Source organism: Gymnoscopelus microlampas, assembly GCF_963454915.1.
Source record: "Gymnoscopelus microlampas genome assembly, chromosome: 5".
NCBI lineage: Eukaryota > Metazoa > Chordata > Actinopteri > Myctophiformes > Myctophidae > Gymnoscopelus > Gymnoscopelus microlampas.
The window spans coordinates 52,417,980-52,435,929 of record NC_139942.1 but is presented as its reverse complement, the minus strand read 5'-3'; the positions used below and the strand labels follow the sequence as shown (position 1 = coordinate 52,435,929).

The window sequence follows — 17,950 nt, the reverse complement described above, 5'->3', positions numbered from 1 at the left end:
TACAGAGGTGTTTTCCACTAGTGTAGCGGTAGTAATAACATACATTGTGGATTATTTGACAGCAGCAGCTGTACAGCTGTGCTGCTTTTCTGTCAAGGAGGAACGTGTCACAATAAGCTCTCTCTGAGCGTCGTCCCTTGATTGTTTTCTTGTCCGGATTTTATATTAGGTCTGACTCTTTTTTTTTTTTTCAGGAGAAATTGGATTCTTGACAACATAATGTATTTTTGAGGAGTAGCTACTGTATGTGAAGTGTTGGAGATTATATCACCTGACAGGTTGTGCGTAAAGAAACTCACACGCACGCACGCACGCACGCACGCACGCACACACACACACACACACACACACACACACACACACACACACACACACACACACACACACACACACACACACACACACACACACACACACACACACACACATCCATGTGTGTGGTGTGGTATTTACCATATGCATGTCACAGTTATTGCTCATTTGAGACCGGAGCTGTGAAATAACCAGTGTGCAGTGGTGGAAAAAGTACTCAAATGTTTTACTCTAGTAAAAGTATCAATATCGCAATGCAGAAATACTCTGTGACAAATAAAAGTCCGGAATTCCAAATTTACTTGAGTAAAAGTACAAAAGTGTTGTTATCAAAATGTAGTTAGAATATCAAAAGTAGAAAGTACTCATTGTGCAGAATGTCCCATTTTACATGTTTTCAAATATCTAAAATGTATTTTAGTCGCATGGTGACGCATTGTGAGTTTGTAGATCTGCTATTTTCAAATGGCTGAAATGTATATAGGGCTGAAGTGGTTAATGTATGTTTTGTAATTATAATAATCAGAATCTACAAAGTAACTAGTAACTAAAGTAATTTTTCAAATAATTGTGGTGGAGTAAAAGTATAATATTTGCCTCCGAAGTACTGACAATTGGAAATACTCCAGTAAAGTAAAAGTACCTCACAAATGTTAGTAGGCCTACAGTACAGTACTTGAGTAAATGTACTTAGTTACTTTACACCACTGCCAGTGAGAGAAATGCTGTTATGTCCTATACAGTAGGTTTCTTGCTGACTGTCCAGTCAGAACCTCCTCTCAGTTTCATCTGTTGGTTCAATCGTTCTGACCTTTTCCTGGAACAGCTTTCAGACACTTTCATGTTGTTGCTGACGAGCAGAAACCTCCTATCTCCATATTTCTAAAAAAAAAGAAGAGAGAGAGAGAGAGAGAGAGAGAGAGAGGGAGAGAGGTGGAGAGGGAGAGGGGGAGAGAGAGAGAGATATATGTGGGGCAGAGCCAATGGATTACTGTGTCATACTCTAATACAGCCAAGACAATTAATGGGACAGTAAAGCTTTCCCATCGACCACACACACACGCACGCACGCACGCACGCGCGTGCACGCACGCACTCACACGCACTCACACACACACACACTCACTCACTCACTCACTCACTCACTCACTCACTCACTCACTCACTCACTCACTCACTCACTCACTCACTCACACACACACACACACACACACACACACACACACTCACACACTCACACTCACACACATACAGTATGCACGCGTGCACGCACACACGTGCACACACACACACACACACGCACATGCTGGCGGACACACACACACACACACACACACATATATGCAATCATCACAAAGTCCATATTGTGCCAGTAGAGTGAGAGACACACAGTGTATTATTTGCTCCAGCGGTTTCAATAATTTGTCTCAGGCTCGTGTGCGTTGATCAAATGACACACATCTGATGATCACTATCTGGAACAACAACAACAACCACAACACACACATCTGATCACTCTCTGGAAAAACAACACACCACCACTCAAACCCTGTCCTGTCCTCCTACTCACAAGAGGACATTCTGTCCAATCGGTCCAACATCCCCCCTGTAATTCTGTTCATGTGATGTGTAGGGATGGAAATTGGCAAGAACCTCACAATACGATACGTATCACGATACGATTATATCACAATATATTGCGATACGCGATGTATTGTGATACGATACATATTGCAATATATTGAGTAGCTGCAGATCAGTGATAGGTTCTTTGAATGTTTTTTCATAAAGCCTGTATCTGCAAAAGCAAATACATATTATTTTTTTAAATCATGATATGACGGCCTGGAGTATCGATACAGTATCGCGTAATTAAATATTGCGATATATCGCGAGATCGATAATATTGCACATCCCTAGTGATATGAAGTCAGATGAGTTGTAGCCCCGTTATAGGAACCTCACTCCGGCTCCGGCTCCCGGCTGAGGTAAAAAAAAAAAGTAAAAGGTAGTCCTCAGACACCTACAGATGTTTGAGGCTTTTCCGGAAAGTAAACCGTTTAGGACCGGGTTGAAAAAAAAAAACGTTTAAATCGCTTATTTAGTCAGAATGTCCCATGTTTTCCCATTGTAGCCGAAGCGGGAGCAGTACTGGCTCCTGGGGCGGCAGTGGCTCAGGGGTAGAGTGGCCGGGTAGTGTGAGCTGGAAAACCGCAAGGTTCCCATTTCGATCCCGGGCTGGGGCGCTCCCCTAGAGTTAGTGTCGAAGTGTCCTTGAGCAAGACGCTGAACCCCTAATTGCTCCCGATGAGCAGGTTGGTGCCTTGCATGGTTTCCTCCGCCATCGGTGTATGAATGTGTGTGTGAATGGGTTAATGGCACAATCAATGTAAAGCGCTTCGGATAGAAGCGCTATATAAATGCACCATTTACCATTTACCACCTGCCTGTAGGGGGGTTCTTCCGGTTGAATGGGAAAACGGTGTGCTTTTCCTTAGTAAAACATGTCAGTACTTCTTCCACTACTGTTGAAGACACAGCTAGACAAAAGCAAACACAAATGCAAACAGAAAGACAGACCGTTAAGTCAGTATCAACCCTGTTAGCCCCATATATACTGTATGTGAAGAATTCTGCTTGCAAAACAGTGCTGTCAGCAAACACTACACTACACACACACACACACACACGCACACACGCACACACGCACACACGCACACACGCACGCACACACACACACACACACACACACACACACACACACACACACACACACACACACACACACACACACACACACATAAGACTGTAGGAATAGTGCTAGTGAGGTGACTTTGAAGTGAATGAATGGTATTTCTTCTGTTTTTTAAGTCAAAGGAACAGAGAGGAAGATGCTGAGTAATGCTTTCGGGACGTTGGGTTTTATCATGTTTGGTTTAGTCATCTATCATCGTATTCCCTATCCTACTGTGTGTGTGTGTGTGTGTGTGTGTGTGTGTGTGTGTGTGTGTGTGTGTGTGTGTGTGTGTGTGTGTGTGTGTGTGTGTGTGTGTGTGTGTGTGATGTCATTGTCAACCTCCTATAGCGATGCCAACCTGTCCTAGAACAGGTGCACAACAGACTGTGCAGATAAAAATATACACCTATGTGTCTCTCTCTCTCCCTCTGTCTGTCTGTCTGTCTGTCTGTCTGTCTGTCTGTCTGTCTGTCTGTCTGTCTGTCTGTCTGTCTGTCTGTCTGTCTCTCCGTCTGTCTCTCTTCTCCATCTGTCTGTCTCTGTATGTATGTATGTATGTATGTCTCTCTGTCTGTTTGTCTCTGCCTCTCTCTACCCTCCCCCTCTCTCCTTCTCCGTCTTGCTCTCTCACTATCTTTTCATCTCTCTCTCCATCTCGCCCTCTCTCCCTCTCTCTCTCTCTCTCTCTCTCTCTCTCTCTCTTTCTCTCTCTCTCTCTCTCTCTCTCTCTCTCTCCATCTCTCCATCTCTCCCTGCCTCTCTCTCTCTCCATTTCTCTCTCTCCGTCTCTCTGTCTCTCTCTCCCTCCCTCTCTCTCCATCTCTCCCTGCCTCTCTCTCTCTCCATTTCTCTCTCTCCCTCTCTCTCCCTCTCTCTCTATCTCTCCCTGCCTCTCTCTCTCCATCTATCTATGTCTCTCTCTCTCTCTCTCTCTCTCTCTCTCTCTCTCTCTCTCTCTCTCTCTCTCTCTCTCTCTCTCTCTCTCTCTCTCTCTCTCTCTCTCTCTCTCTCTCCATGTCTCTCTCTCATGCTGTTCAGTGGAATGAGGTTAGGTGAGTGTCATGAGGACATGAAACACAGTGACAGATTAAACAGGCTTCTGCTTCCATTACAGCAACGTCTCTGGGGATTAGAGATGCTCTCCTTCAGCACAGCCCCATAATGCAGAACAGTCTTGTGTGTGTGTGTGTGTGTGTGTGTGTGTGTGTGTGTGTGTGTGTGTGTGTGTGTGTGTGTGTGTGTGTGTGTGTGTGTGTGTGTGCGTGTGCGTGCGTGTGTGCGCGTGCACGCGGAGATGTGTAGTCAACGTCTTCAAAAATACCTCACCAGTAAGTTCACTTTGGTCTGAGGTTAATAATGAAATCTGATGAAACTTCAACACTTTGAACGATGAACACTCTTCTTGTTAAAAAGGCCATTTGGTTTAGTCCCCCCTCCCCCCTCCTAGAGTGGTAGCTTCCACAAGCAGGTGGAGTTCATGTAGATTTTAGGCCAAACAGTGTGTTTTTGTTGATGTGAAGAAGTGGATGTCTTTGTTTGTATATCTTCTGTTTTTTTAACAATACTGCTACTGTTTGTTCATGTCGATCAAGCCTGCACAGGTCAAATACTGTAGATACTGTAAGTGATTTATGTTTAACCAGAGAGTTGACACACATGAATGTATAGACAAATCCACACAGCGCTGCGGTGTCAGACTCCTGCTGCGGTGTGCATTCACCACAGTTATGATTGCGCCAGGGGAGCACTCTGTGGATTCGTCTATAGTGATTATGTTTGCTGTTTATTTATTTTCTTCTAGAAACCACACGCCTGCACAACCTGTATGTATGTAAATAAATCTGTGATCCAACCGTCACGTCGGTGCTGGGTGTGGATTCCTTGAGTGAGCCTATAGTCACTTTTCTTCTCTTCTACTTGTTTCTGCATGGTTATTGGTTCCAGGTGCTCTCCAAGTCGGTGTGAACACGGAGGCCGGTGCACTCAGTCGTGGAGAACCTTTCACTGTAACTGCTCCAACAGCGGCTACACCGGAGCCACCTGCCACCGCTGTAAGTTCACCCAGCACTCACAACGGCTTCAACACATTTCTAAATCCATTAAGACCTGGAACGCATCTGTGTCATTTTAAGATTTCTTTGGGCTACTCAAAAATAGCAGATATACAAGCTACGATCGTGACAATGTGTGCAAATCTTTGAATGTATTTTAACTCAAATCTTTGCAGCTGGTGGATTATACATATTATACAAATGATACAAATCCTAACAGTTTTAACAGTAAAACTTATGTTTTTTTTTATGTCAAGGACCCACAAAATGATATGTATTTGGCCGCGGACCCCCATCTCAAAATGTGTTGTTCCAGGGACCCCCCCAGAAGCAAAGATTTGAGTTAAAAATACATTCAAAGATTTGCACACATTTTTACGACTTTTCAAAAATAGCCAAATAAATCTAAAAATGGCTCGGGAGATTCTTTCCCGGTCTTCATCACATCATCACCGTGTCAAAAACATCGGAGACAGGGAGTCCACAAAGGCTTGACAGCTGAAATTACATTTATAATAAAAATGGATTTTCCTTTCTAAACAAAGGCTTGAAAGAGAAACAGACACCAATTGAACAACAGTAACAACATGACTGATCACTCACAATCAATCATCATGATTGTTATGAAGATGTTAGGAGCTGATGTTAGGTACTAATAGGTTTATGGACACAACAGGGTTGTTGATTCGAATGAAAATTTCAATATGAAATTGCACATCGCTGGCTGTCGGATAATGGAGATGCTGCATGCTTTGTTGTTGTGTTGTTTGGGAAAAGTGAGCCAGTCAATCAGTCAGTCAGTGACTATATTAGCTCAATGGTAGAAGTTTCAGCACTTAACACATTCGGTGCCAAAACTATCTCCTTGCAAAAAACCTCTGTAGCTCCGAAACCTTTTCCGGTGGGGAAAACGAGTCATTTTGGATGCACGATCACTCCGCCATTGTGACTTACTGTACGTGAGAGATGTTATCGTTACAGGCGTTAACCAGGACCATCGTGCACCGTGCACGCATGCATAGTTTTTCATAGATTGCTCGTCGTGGAGTCTAGAGCTTTAAACAGCGCAGCGCAGCGCAGCGCAACGCAACGGTGAGATTTCTGGCACCGAACGTAATCTGTTATTATAAAATTCTGGCACCGAATGTTAAGCAGGAAACCAGGTTAAAATCCAGGGTAGAAGAGGAAAGTTACATAGTGTTGCTTTAATATTCATGACACATGAAACTCAGGTTGGCGGCATACGGCATAGTTCTGCCAACGAGCACAGGGATCACACTATAATGTAGTTATAACTCTAGCTGCTACAAGGACAAGTTGTACTCTTACAAGGCTGTACAACAGACTGTACCAAAACAGAAGCTATCAGGCCTAGTGGAGACATCTTTGCTCCTACAAGCTACAAAATATGATTTAATCAAAAGCCACTGAGTGTTCAGTGTTCAAATCAAATCAAATCAAATCAAGATTTATTCATAGAGCATATTTAAAACAATCGAGATTGACCAAAGTGGTGTTCAGAGTAAAATCAAAGCATCAACAAAAGATTATGCATGTGCATCCGCATAGTATCAAAAACACAATAAAAATAATAATATATACAACGAGGTCAGGTTCAATCAAAGGCCAACGAAAATAAATGAGTCTTGAGAAGAGACTTGAACGCCTCAATGGACTGGGCACCTCTAATGGTTAGGAAGGCGAGTGTTGACGGCATCACTGTAATAAAAGGCATGACGGTGTAGATGTGATGTTTGCTCTGTGACCTCAGCGACATACGAGCGGTCCTGTGAGGCGTACAAACATCGAGGCAACGCGTCGGGACTTTATTACATCGATGTGGACGGCAGCGGAGACCTCACGCCTCAGCTCGTCTACTGTAACATGACAGGTAACACACCTGCTCGACAGCAACGATATACTGTACAGTAAATTATGTCCTTTCATATTGTGAAATGAAATGTTGAATGTCATTCCGTTTCTCTCTATTTCACAACCCTCCCTTAATTATTCATCTGATGGCTGTCATCTCTCTCTCTCTCTCTCCCTCTCTCTCTCCCTCTCCCTCTCTCTCTCTCTCTCTCTCTCTCTCTCTCTCTCTCTCTCTCTCTCTCTCTCTCTCTCTCTCTCTCTCTCTCTCTCTCTCTCTCTCTCAGAGGACCAGACATGGACGGTGGTTCAGCATAACAACACAGAGCTGACCAGAATAGGCCCCTCCCCTCATGGAGGTCAGCAGCACTCCGCCCACTTTGACTACTCAACCAAAGAGGAGCAGCTGGCCGCTGTCATCGACCAATCAGAACACTGCCAACAGGAACTGACCTATCACTGCAAGCAGTCACGTCTCCTCAATACGCCGGGTACATTTTAATTTATTTTAGATGAATTTATTCTGGGTTTTCTGAACACACATGATGATAATCTTACTGTAAATGCGTGTCCGTCCATGCTTAAGTGTGTGAGTGCGTCCAGCAAATTTTGATTTAGTTTTAGTCACATTTTAGTCATCTGAAATGGTTTAGTCTAGTTTTAGTCAACTAAATATCATTTATAGTTGATCTAGTCGACTAAAAAGTATTTTGGCGGTGCCTTGATGGCGTCGTAATGGCTGATTTAATGGCTGATCTGGCTGATTTAAAATCAGCCATTACATCAAAACATCAAAATCAGTGATTTTACACTTGGTTCCATGCTGAAAATAGCAGATCTACAAGCTCACAACGCGTCGCAGCGTTGTGAGCTTGTAGATCTGCTATTTTCAGAGCACAACACCCAAGAGCAACCAAACATAAAATGACTTGTCTTTTAGTTCTACTGGATCTCTCCTCTACTAGTCCCTCACTAACATTTCAGTCTAGATTTCATTTGTTGACTTAATTGTCAATATATTCAGTCATAGTTTTAGTCATCGTAGCTTAGTTTTTTATTTCGTTTTTTTGTTTTGTTTTCGTCAGTGAAAAAAAGGTAGTCAACAAAACATTTTTCGTCAAAGTTTCAGTTGTCGAAATCCACACTGGTCTGTATACCCAGAGGAAAGCATAATCCAAGTTTGAGCTCTCATCTCTGGCTCATTTGTTTCTTAAGCCATAAATGAGATAAATGTGAGGCAAAAAGGAGATATCAGCTTATGGCTCCTGTTTCTCATCGTTTTCTCCTGAGAAATAGACTCAGTATGTCTCAGATGGAACCTCTGATGAGCCATACAGGAGATCTCAAAAATGGCTTAAATGTTGCTCAATGTAGCAGCATTGTTGCATCTCAAATGTATGTTTCTCATTGTTTTCTCCTGAGAAATAGACTCAGTATGTCTCAGATGGAGCTCTGTTGAGCTATACAGGAGATATCAAAAATGGCTTAAATGTTGCTCAGTATAGCAGAATTGTTGCTTCTCAAATATAGCTCAGAGTGAGAGCTCAACATGATCTCATTTAGAGCTCTTTAATACTGAGATCGATCAAATCCCATAAGACTCAGATAGGCACCAGACCTTAATTATTCATAACATATCAAAAGTCTACCAAAGTCTGACCACTAGAAATGACTCAAAAGACTCCTTAATGTATTATTCATCATAGACAAATCATTTTGGTGATCCAATTAGCACATATCAATTATATAATATAGTTAAGTCATTATAAGCATATTTATTCATATTTATGGGTGGCAGTGGCTCAGGGGTAGAGTGGCTCACTGTGGCTGGATGGTAACCACAAGGTTGCCAGTTCAAACCCGGTTTCACTGAACCTCTACAGTATATTGCTCCTGATGTGCTGGTTGGTGCATTGCATGGTTTCCGCCGCCATCGGTGTGTGAATGGGTGAATTGATGCACAATCTATGTAAAGTGCCTTGGATAAAGGCGCTATATAAATGCACCATTTACCATTTATGTTAAAATCTAAAAAAGTCCAATGTAATTGGACATTTCTCCCTTTTCCACAAGACAAAATGTCCAGTATCAGTGATTTAATTTCAGTTATTATAAACAATTTGTTAAAGCCTTCAGGATATCTCATTTGACACCAATAAGGAATGAATTCATTATTTCTGGGACTTACTATGAAATACAAATACAACAAGACCAGGAGACCTGGTTCTGCCAGACCCAGAATAAATTCCCTTTTATGCCCATGTATGGACGAAAGGGGGACAGACTTTTACGCCCATGTATGGACGAAAGGGGGACAGACCGTGTTATGCCCATGCATGGACAGTGAGGTCTACAAACTTACAGTAGCTTGTGTTATGTCATAGAGAGTTATGTAGGCTACAACCTCGCTGGGTTAAGGATATAAACCCGACACTCCAATATTAACGTGGCGGCAGTCGCGGAACGGTATCACTGCATTCCGCGAGTCTCATGACTGCTTTATTTAGTGTAACTCGAACACGCACTGCTCGGTATGGGTTGAATAAATGGGTATACAAACGTATTCCATTCATGGCGATATGATTGGTATCATAATATGTCATTCATGTAGGCTACAAGCCTGCACTGTAACACATTTCTGTAATTTCTACAGTAAAAATTTACAGTAACTTATTGTTCTGTCATTTTACAATGTTTAAAGGGATATTTCACTTTCAAAAAAACTTTCAGTCATTTTATAGTTTACTCAGGCTTTTGTGAGCACCCCAGACCGTTTTTATGTTGTGTGATTCATTATTTAGATATTTAACATTCATTTTATCAGACACGCCCCCTTCCTATACAAACCCATTATAACTTCAAACTCCATTTTTAACATGTTAGATTCATCAAAAACACCGTCCTTTTTTCTGGTGACTCTCCCTGCCCTCCTAATACGCGAGGGGGCCGTGTTTTTTCGATTACCTTTTTCATTTATTTTATTTAATGTTTTATTGTATTTACTTTTTTAAATTTTCAAAAAAATATATTAAAAAGAAATGAAAAAAAATATCGAAAAAACACGGCCCCCTCGCGTATTAGGAGGGCAGGGAGAGTCACCAGAAAAAAGGACGGGTGTTTTTGATGAATCAAACATGTTAAAAATGGAGTTTGAAGTTATAATGGGTTTGTATAGGAAGGGGGCGTGTCTGATAAAATGAATATCAAATATCTAAATAATGAATCAAGCAACTTAAAAACGGTCTGGGGGGCTCACAAAAGCCTGAGTAGACTATAAAATGACCCAAAGTTTTTTTGAAAGTGAAATATCCCTTTAACTGCATTTTGCAATGCATCATGCGAAAAAAATCATTACAGAAAGTTACTGCATTTTTCCACAGTAACATAATGTAGAAATTACAGTCAGGTTATATTCTAACTGTAGAATGTAGTTTTACAGTAATATGTAAAGTATACATATTCATAATAATAATAATATAATTTATTTATACCACACTTTACATTTTTGGAAATCATAAAGTGCTTTACATGATGTGAACATCATTGTAGAGTCGTATATTTCCTTCAAAGTATATCTTCATAAAAAAGGTGAGCACGTAATTTGACGCACGACGCACTTTGTATCCGGTTTTAGAGACTTTACTGGTATTAAAGCAAAAAAATATAAGGCATACAGCAAGTGGTTCTTGTAGTGGTGTAGTGGTAAAAACAATGTGTGCTCTCAGCTTCAACTTTAGCTTCTTCTGACACAACTCAAACAGCACAGCAAAAGACTAATGATCTAACAAAAGAGCACCAATCACAAACATTCAATCAACAGTACACTGCTGCACATAATCATTAAGGCATTACACACAGCTGCAATAACTTGGCACAATTAAGATCAATGCAAAATCAGGTCATCATGACCTAAGCTCGTTATGGCTCTTACAATCATCATCATTATCAGTTATCATCATCATAATTAATTTTATCCTACAACTTCTTGTTTATGCCCCAAAATGACTGGATATACAGGTTGTGTAGCAATTTGTAGCATTTATAGAAATATTAGACTTGATTGTCGAATGTTTAAGAATGTTCTAATCATGTATACTTGGCTTAACTTAAAAATGTTTACTACAATTTATTTTTTTAACATTTTATTTATTATAATATATAAATGTTATCAATTTTCAGAACCGCTTGACCGTGTGTGAGGAAAGTTATATTGGCGCGTTCGGGATGAAAAACTGATCGAGAATCCATTGTCCGATAGTTTTGGCGCCCCCTAGAGGCCGAGATAATAGTGAAAAACTGTTTGAAAGGATTAAAAACGAAATTGAACACCAAATTCTGGGCCAGCGCGTCACCCCGAACGCGAACATATAACTCTCCTCACACACGGCCATACCGTTCTCCTTAATTGGCTAGGGTCGAATGTCAAGTTAATACGTGCAATAAAGTGATATATCTCAATAACCATACATCTTTAGAATCCGCCTTTTGGATATGTTGTACAACTCGCTAAGGCGCACACGTGGATGTCTTGTTTGTCACGGTACGACACTCCTAAGTTGACCTTCTATACTTTCGGAAGGCTCATAGAGTCTTAAACCTTAAGACCATACCAAAGGACAAAGTCAAAAAAAAAAAAGTGCCGTAACGGGACAAACAAGACATCCATGCGTGCGTCTCAGCCAGTTCTACAACATATCCAAAAAGTGGACCCTAAGTCCTTATCGTATTCGAGATATTGAGCAAGATAGCGAAGCCATAACCATAGCCAATTAAAGGATAATTAAATCATGATTTGATATCAGGGTTTGATCATCTCGACTTTTGGCATTATTTTACGTGTAGATTTAGGAAAAAAATATATCGGGGAAATCACGGGCCTGGAACACCCTAAAACCAACCAGGAAGTGGCCTTTTGAGGCACTTCCTGTTTTCCGAGAAAAATAAAACGTAAATATTTGGAATCAGTGTCATCATATTTGTCTACAACCAGAGTCTCGAAGAAAAATACAATTTCTAAAAATTTAACAAGAGTTGACCTTTGCAGTCTTTTCGCTGAACTTTGAGCTTTATCAGTGTCAAAAAAAATCAGGGCTGGTGCCAAAATATCCGGCTTACCCTCAATATGGATGGAGAGAAGTTTTAGATTTTAAAAAAATATCTGGAGCGATTAGTTCCAGATTTTGTGCTAAATTTTGTGACAAAAGTCAACGTCCAATCTTTTTGGTGAGCTTTTGTATTTCCCAAGGTCCTAGAAAATCGAGACCTATTCCATTCAATTCAGCGTCCTTTTCTGAGTCAGAAAATGTGTTTTTAAATTTAAAAATAAAATATTTTTAAAAAATGTGAGAAAAGATAAACTTTGAACTATTTCAAAAATCTATAACTTCCCTATTAAACAATACTAGACTATTGTGTAACCTATCATTCGACTCAAAATCATCTAAATAAGAGGGTGGAAGGGTCAAAATAAAATAATAATATTAATAATATGTTTGTGAAAAAAGCTTCCAAGTTTATGAAACTTTAACGCTTGTTTAAACCACTTTATAAGGGTCATACAAAATCGAGACCTAGCCTATTCGATTCAGCTTCCTCTTTTGAGTCTGAAAACATGTTTTTTAATTTAAAAAAAATATTTTTGAAAAATGTGAGAAAAGCTTAACTTTGAACTATTTCAAAAATCTATAACTTCTTATTGCAGATCAGCTATTTTCTTTTTTTTCTTCGACCATTTTTTTTTAGGTATTAAAAGGGTTACTTAAATTGTCACTTCACTGTCACTGCCACCTACAGATCCCCCCCAATCAGGTGGGGATCCCCCTGGGGGTCCCGACCCACAGGTTGAGAACCTGACCAGACCTACAGTGCGACATTACGTCATTACGTCACGCAGCTGTTCAAGGCGGAGCTTATCAGTTTTGAACCGGCCGGGCGGGTTCAGCCAGAGAAACGAAACTAACTAACCGTCGGCTAAGCGAACATTTATTTACAAACCAGTTGCTTCCGTGCTTCTACTCTACTAGATAACAGGTAAGATGAATTACTTTATGGAATTAAAGTGTGTTATCCAACTTGTTAGTATCGTAAACGTCGTGCATTTCCATGCAGGGTCCGGCTGGAAACAAGCTTCGTGCTTAGTCCGACACCCTGGGTAAACAACAAACTTTGCTTTGCTTTGTCGTGTATTAGCTATGGATCACACGACGCTCGTCCATCACGAGCGTCACGGCCGAACTTCAACCATTTTTTTTGCACTTTCTCCATTTACAACCTGTACATCTGCATAAACGTTCAGATTTTAAATATAAAGTGCTCAATCTATGGTCACGGATGTTACAAGTCTATTCGGGCACTCAGCAATACCCGTATCGTCTGTATTGTTCAATAAGAAGCATTTTAATTCGATCGATGGCCATTTTCTCCGTATTTCTGTACGCTTTCAACTACTTGACCCTATCGGTTGGGAGGAGTACTGCACTCTGTTACATTATAACTCTATGACAAAATGGCCACCGATCGGATTAAAATGCTTTTTTTTTTTACAATCCGGAATATACGGGTACTTACACCGACCCGAAGTGGATTGTAACATCCGTGGCCATGGGGTAAGCACTTTATATTTGAAATCTGAACGTTAATGTAGATGTAGGGCATTACATGGAGAACGTGCAAACACCAGGTTGACGTTTCGTCATGACTGTCATAATACAGGGGGTTATACAGACTCGCGCATGCCCAAACATCACTGATCTACAAGCTCACAGCGACGCATTGTGAGCTTTTAAATCAGTTTTTTGGGGCGTACAACACAGTCTTAGACATGGCATTAGCATATTAATTTCCATGTGGTGCATGATGTCATTGTTTATTTCAGGTATAAATCAGACCACATCAGTGAGAGCTAATGTATTATTATTATTATTATTATTATTATTATTACATCTATGAATTTTGTTTTGAACCTACAGTACAAAGTAAAATCATTTAATTTAGGGAAAGAGAGTACAAATGTACCAATGGAATGAATGGATCCTTAAGACCAGGGGTCTTCAAAGTTTTCAGGCCATGGACCCCCTAGCTGAGAGAGAGATGAGGCAGGGACCCCCTCTATATTGTATGAAATTGTTTTTCAGATTAAACTTTTTTTGTTTACTTGGTCTGCTCTTTTTCCCTCTTTGCCAAAAATAGCTGATCTACAAGCTCACAACGCCTTGCAGCGTGAGGCGTTGTGAGCTTGTAGATCTGCTATTTTTGGCTAAAGTTCTCCTCACAAAAGGGATGCTAAGGTTCAATTGGTTAAGGTAAAATAAATAATCATATCACACAAAGATTTGGCGGACCCCCTGTAGTAATTCTGAGGACCCCCTAGGGGTCCCGGACCCCCTGTTGAAGACCCCTGCTTAAGACAGTTAAATTAACATATAATCATATCACACAAAGATTTGGCGGACCCCCTGTAGTAATTCTGACCCCTTGTAGTTATTCTGAGGACCCCCTAGGGGTCCCGGACCCCCTGTTGAAGACCCCGGCTTAAGACAGTTAAATTAACACTGAGTTTAGTCTGCACACTTTTTACTGTTTTTTTCTAATCTGTTTTAAAGCATTGCAAATACGGAGACTATATGGAGGTCATGTTTTAGTTTAACAGTCTATGGTTATGTGGAAAGCAACAGACAAACACTGTTAACATGCAAACCATATATGTCAAATTATCTTTAGGTGAAGTTCTCACAGCTACACAATGGATGCTGAGCATTGAGGTCGGTCGTTGTGGCTCCACAGATCAACTTCCTGGCTGGAATGGCAGTTTTCCAGTTATTACAACTTTGGTGTACCAGGAGGAGCACGCCTGTTACACACTGGAATTCATTCAAAGGTAACTTTCTGCTTGAAGTAGAACCATCATGTGTAACTCGAAAGATGTGCTCTCTTGTAGAACAGCTGTGAGTGCACCTTTTCCATATGTGTTTTGTCATTTAAGATGTTTCGTTGGGATCAACCCATTGGCGCAATTTGGCGGTGGCACCAAACAACAAAGCTGCTCAGCCAGAAAAGTGGGTTTGTCCTCCTGTCTCCTCCCTCCTGAAGCAATTGATGGACTTCGATTGGCTTTGAGTGTAAGTTATGTGCAAAACATTTGGACCATTCTCTTCCCCACTATATGAATGACATTGTCATGGTCATATTTTAGTAGAGTTTTATTACTTAATTCGTTTTTTTTTAGATCTCTATCTCAGGCTCTGATTTTAGGAGTTGTTCAGAAGTAAAGAAGTGGTCAGAACACTGTCTTAAGTTACATTTTATTTATCTATTTGTAAGAACGTTTCGATTAGCTGACCTTCATTAGGTAGTTAAGCAAAAAAAAAATCCTCAAATAAATCTTAAGTAATTGAATATGGTGTGCAGGACCACTTATTTTCTTCTCTACGTTGGCTGTCATCTCCTGTGTAACTGCATGTCCTTTCTAAGTAGGTGTGCAAAAGGACTTTACCTATTAGGTGTTGTTCAGAAAAGGGAAAGTCAACTAATGTAAGAAGAAAGGATCACAGGGCAGTTTCTGGATTGCCCCTCACCTCCCCAGACCTGCCATCTTCTAACTGTCCACACACATTTCCTCATCACCTGTCTCACATGACAACTGTCCCCAATTCTCAGCCCTGTAGATACCTGACCTTCTCTGCTTGTCTTCCCACCTACACCTCATAATCAGCTTTCAATACTTATATTGTTCTTTTTTGTGCCCTTCCAGATTGTCATGTCACTGATTTCCAACCATGAGTTCCTCACCCCGGTGGATGCCTGCTGGTTTAGACATCCTGCCTGAATGGACTTTTGACATCTGCCATCTCCTTAACGGACTTGTTTGCCGTGTGAGTTTTATGCCTCAAGAGTCTACCTCCATGTTTTGGTTCCACGCCCTTTTTCTCTTTTTTTGTTTTGGTTTATTTTCAGATATTTTTTTCTAATGTTAGATTTCATGTCTCTCCAGCCTTCTGCTCAATGGTCTGCACCACAACTAGCAAGCCCTAAGGCCATCACACCAGTCCATACCCAGGGCTTCTGTCCACAGACTCCTGACACGGTACAATGTTCTTTTCAATACTATGTAAGGTCTTTACTTAACCCATTTAGACCTGGGAACGATTCTACAAATGTCTTCTAAATCCTGACAGTTTTCTGAAAAAACCCTGTTTCTATGTCAGTCATTCTCAAACATTTTTATGTCAAGGACCCCCAAGATTATATGTAATTGGCCGCCGACCACCATCTGAAAATATTTTGTTCCAGGGACCCCCCTGAAGCAAAGATTTCAGTTAAAAACGCTCTGAAAAAATATATCCAAAGATTTGCACTACATGTTCACGTTTTTTAAAAAAGTGCCGCGCTATGAGATTGTAGATCTGCTATTTTTCAATAGCTAAAGTATAACATAATGCTTAAAACACCAAAAGGGGTCCCGTACAAAATGGGTTAAAGATAAAAAATGTCGTAAGTGTTGGTTAGTTAATCTACAATTGGCTGTAGATTTTCAATTTGACAGACTACAAACTACCGCTAATGTTATTTTGCTATGTCTCCAGCTTTATGATCCGTTTTCAAGTGGGCCTAGCCCTTGGGCCACACCGGTCTTTCCCCAGGCCCTCTGCCCAGCTCTTGACACGGTAAAATGTTTTCAATACATTTAATGTCTACATTTAAGTTGTGACTTTGTAACATTTCAGATATACTGTAAGTGTTGGTTCACTAGTAGTAAGAGACCACACCTTCTGCTCAAATTTAACAGTATCGCAGGGCAAAGCTGTGGATGAAAAGGTTTGTTGGGGAGGAGGGTGGAATTCATTTGAGTCAACTGATCTCGGGTGTATTTATACTGTGGTGAATGTTATGTGATGAACACAACACTCCATTGAACACAACTTCATTTAGTAAATGTATTTGTACTGATCTTTGACAGACTACAAACTAATGTCATTTTTCTGTCTCTCAGCCTTATGACCCATTTAACTATGGTCTACAGCCATGCCCTCCGGCCTCTACACAGGCCCATCGACCTGTTGAAGAGGTATGTTTTCTTTAGATTGAATTTATTTGTGACTTGTATTACATTCCACATTGCTTTTGATTGGTCTATCTAAAATCCACAATGCATTGCATAAAGGCATAGCTATGTTTTAAAGATCTTTGACAGACTACAAACTAAGGTTACTTTTCTATGTCTCTGCAACCTTGTGATACCTTTTACCCCGATCTACAGCCATACCCTCCAGCCTCTTCTACACAGGCCTGCCGACCTGTTGATGAGGTATGTCTTTCTTAACCCATTTAGACCTACAAGCTCGGAGCACAGCACTCGGTGCTGCGCTATGAGCTTGTATAGTAGCCTATAGTTTTGATGATTTTTGACCAAGTACAATTAAGGGCTTTTTCTCTTTTCTGCACAGCCGTATGCAGCTACATATATGGACTTGGATCAGTGGAACCAAGAAACACCCAGTGTACTGCAACCTCCATCTCCGTCCAGTGATGCTCCAGTAGAAGGTGTGGTTCCTCAGCTAAGTGTCAGTAGACTTGGCACTGTTGTCCTTCAAATTCAGGATTCATAGATGAGTTTTGCATTCTACTTTTTTTTTTTTTTTAACTTTTCTTTACAGTTTTTGACGTGCTTTCAATCTTTCCAGGTCAACCAAATCCATCGGACCAGATCATACCAGAGGGTCAAGGGTGGCAGCCTTGCGACTCTTGTCGGTTTGAGGTGGAGAAGCTCCAGCTCCAGTTGAGGAGGATAACCACTGTGCTCTCCAGTATCAGTAAGTTTTATTGCCTGTAATGTTGCAGTTTTCAGTTGTCTGCTAATGTCTTTGTCTCACTTGAAACTTTACTTTGTCCTGTACCTCTTTTGTGAGTTCTCTGACATGACTGGAAAACTTTGGTATCCCAAAATATCCCTAAATTTTCTGTTTACTGAAGAGCAGGGGAGATC

General features: G+C 40.8%; 1 protein-coding gene and 2 long non-coding RNA genes across 3 annotated transcripts in view; all 3 read left to right on the top strand.

Annotated features, from left to right (window-relative positions):
- The window catches only part of LOC311045353 (contactin-associated protein-like 4), a gene marked incomplete at both ends in the record, with an annotated part of 213,324 nt that overhangs the window by 137,975 nt on the left and 57,399 nt on the right, over positions 1 to 17,950 (top strand). Inside the window, 3 exons of the mRNA XM_084057199.1 lie at positions 4,994 to 5,100; positions 6,872 to 6,991; positions 7,257 to 7,460. Coding sequence (XP_083913325.1) covers positions 4,994 to 5,100; positions 6,872 to 6,991; positions 7,257 to 7,460 — 431 coding nt within the window. The remainder of the gene's footprint in view (positions 1 to 4,993; positions 5,101 to 6,871; positions 6,992 to 7,256; positions 7,461 to 17,950) is intronic.
- LOC311045356 lies at positions 12,892 to 16,150 on the top strand. Its single transcript, XR_014600760.1, has 5 exons — positions 12,892 to 12,999; positions 14,689 to 14,845; positions 14,951 to 15,086; positions 15,719 to 15,839; positions 15,959 to 16,150. It is a non-coding gene; the product is annotated as an uncharacterized lncRNA (long non-coding RNA).
- On the top strand, positions 17,156 to 17,760 carry LOC311045357. The gene is made up of 3 exons (XR_014600761.1): positions 17,156 to 17,272; positions 17,412 to 17,508; positions 17,649 to 17,760. It is a non-coding gene; the product is annotated as an uncharacterized lncRNA (long non-coding RNA).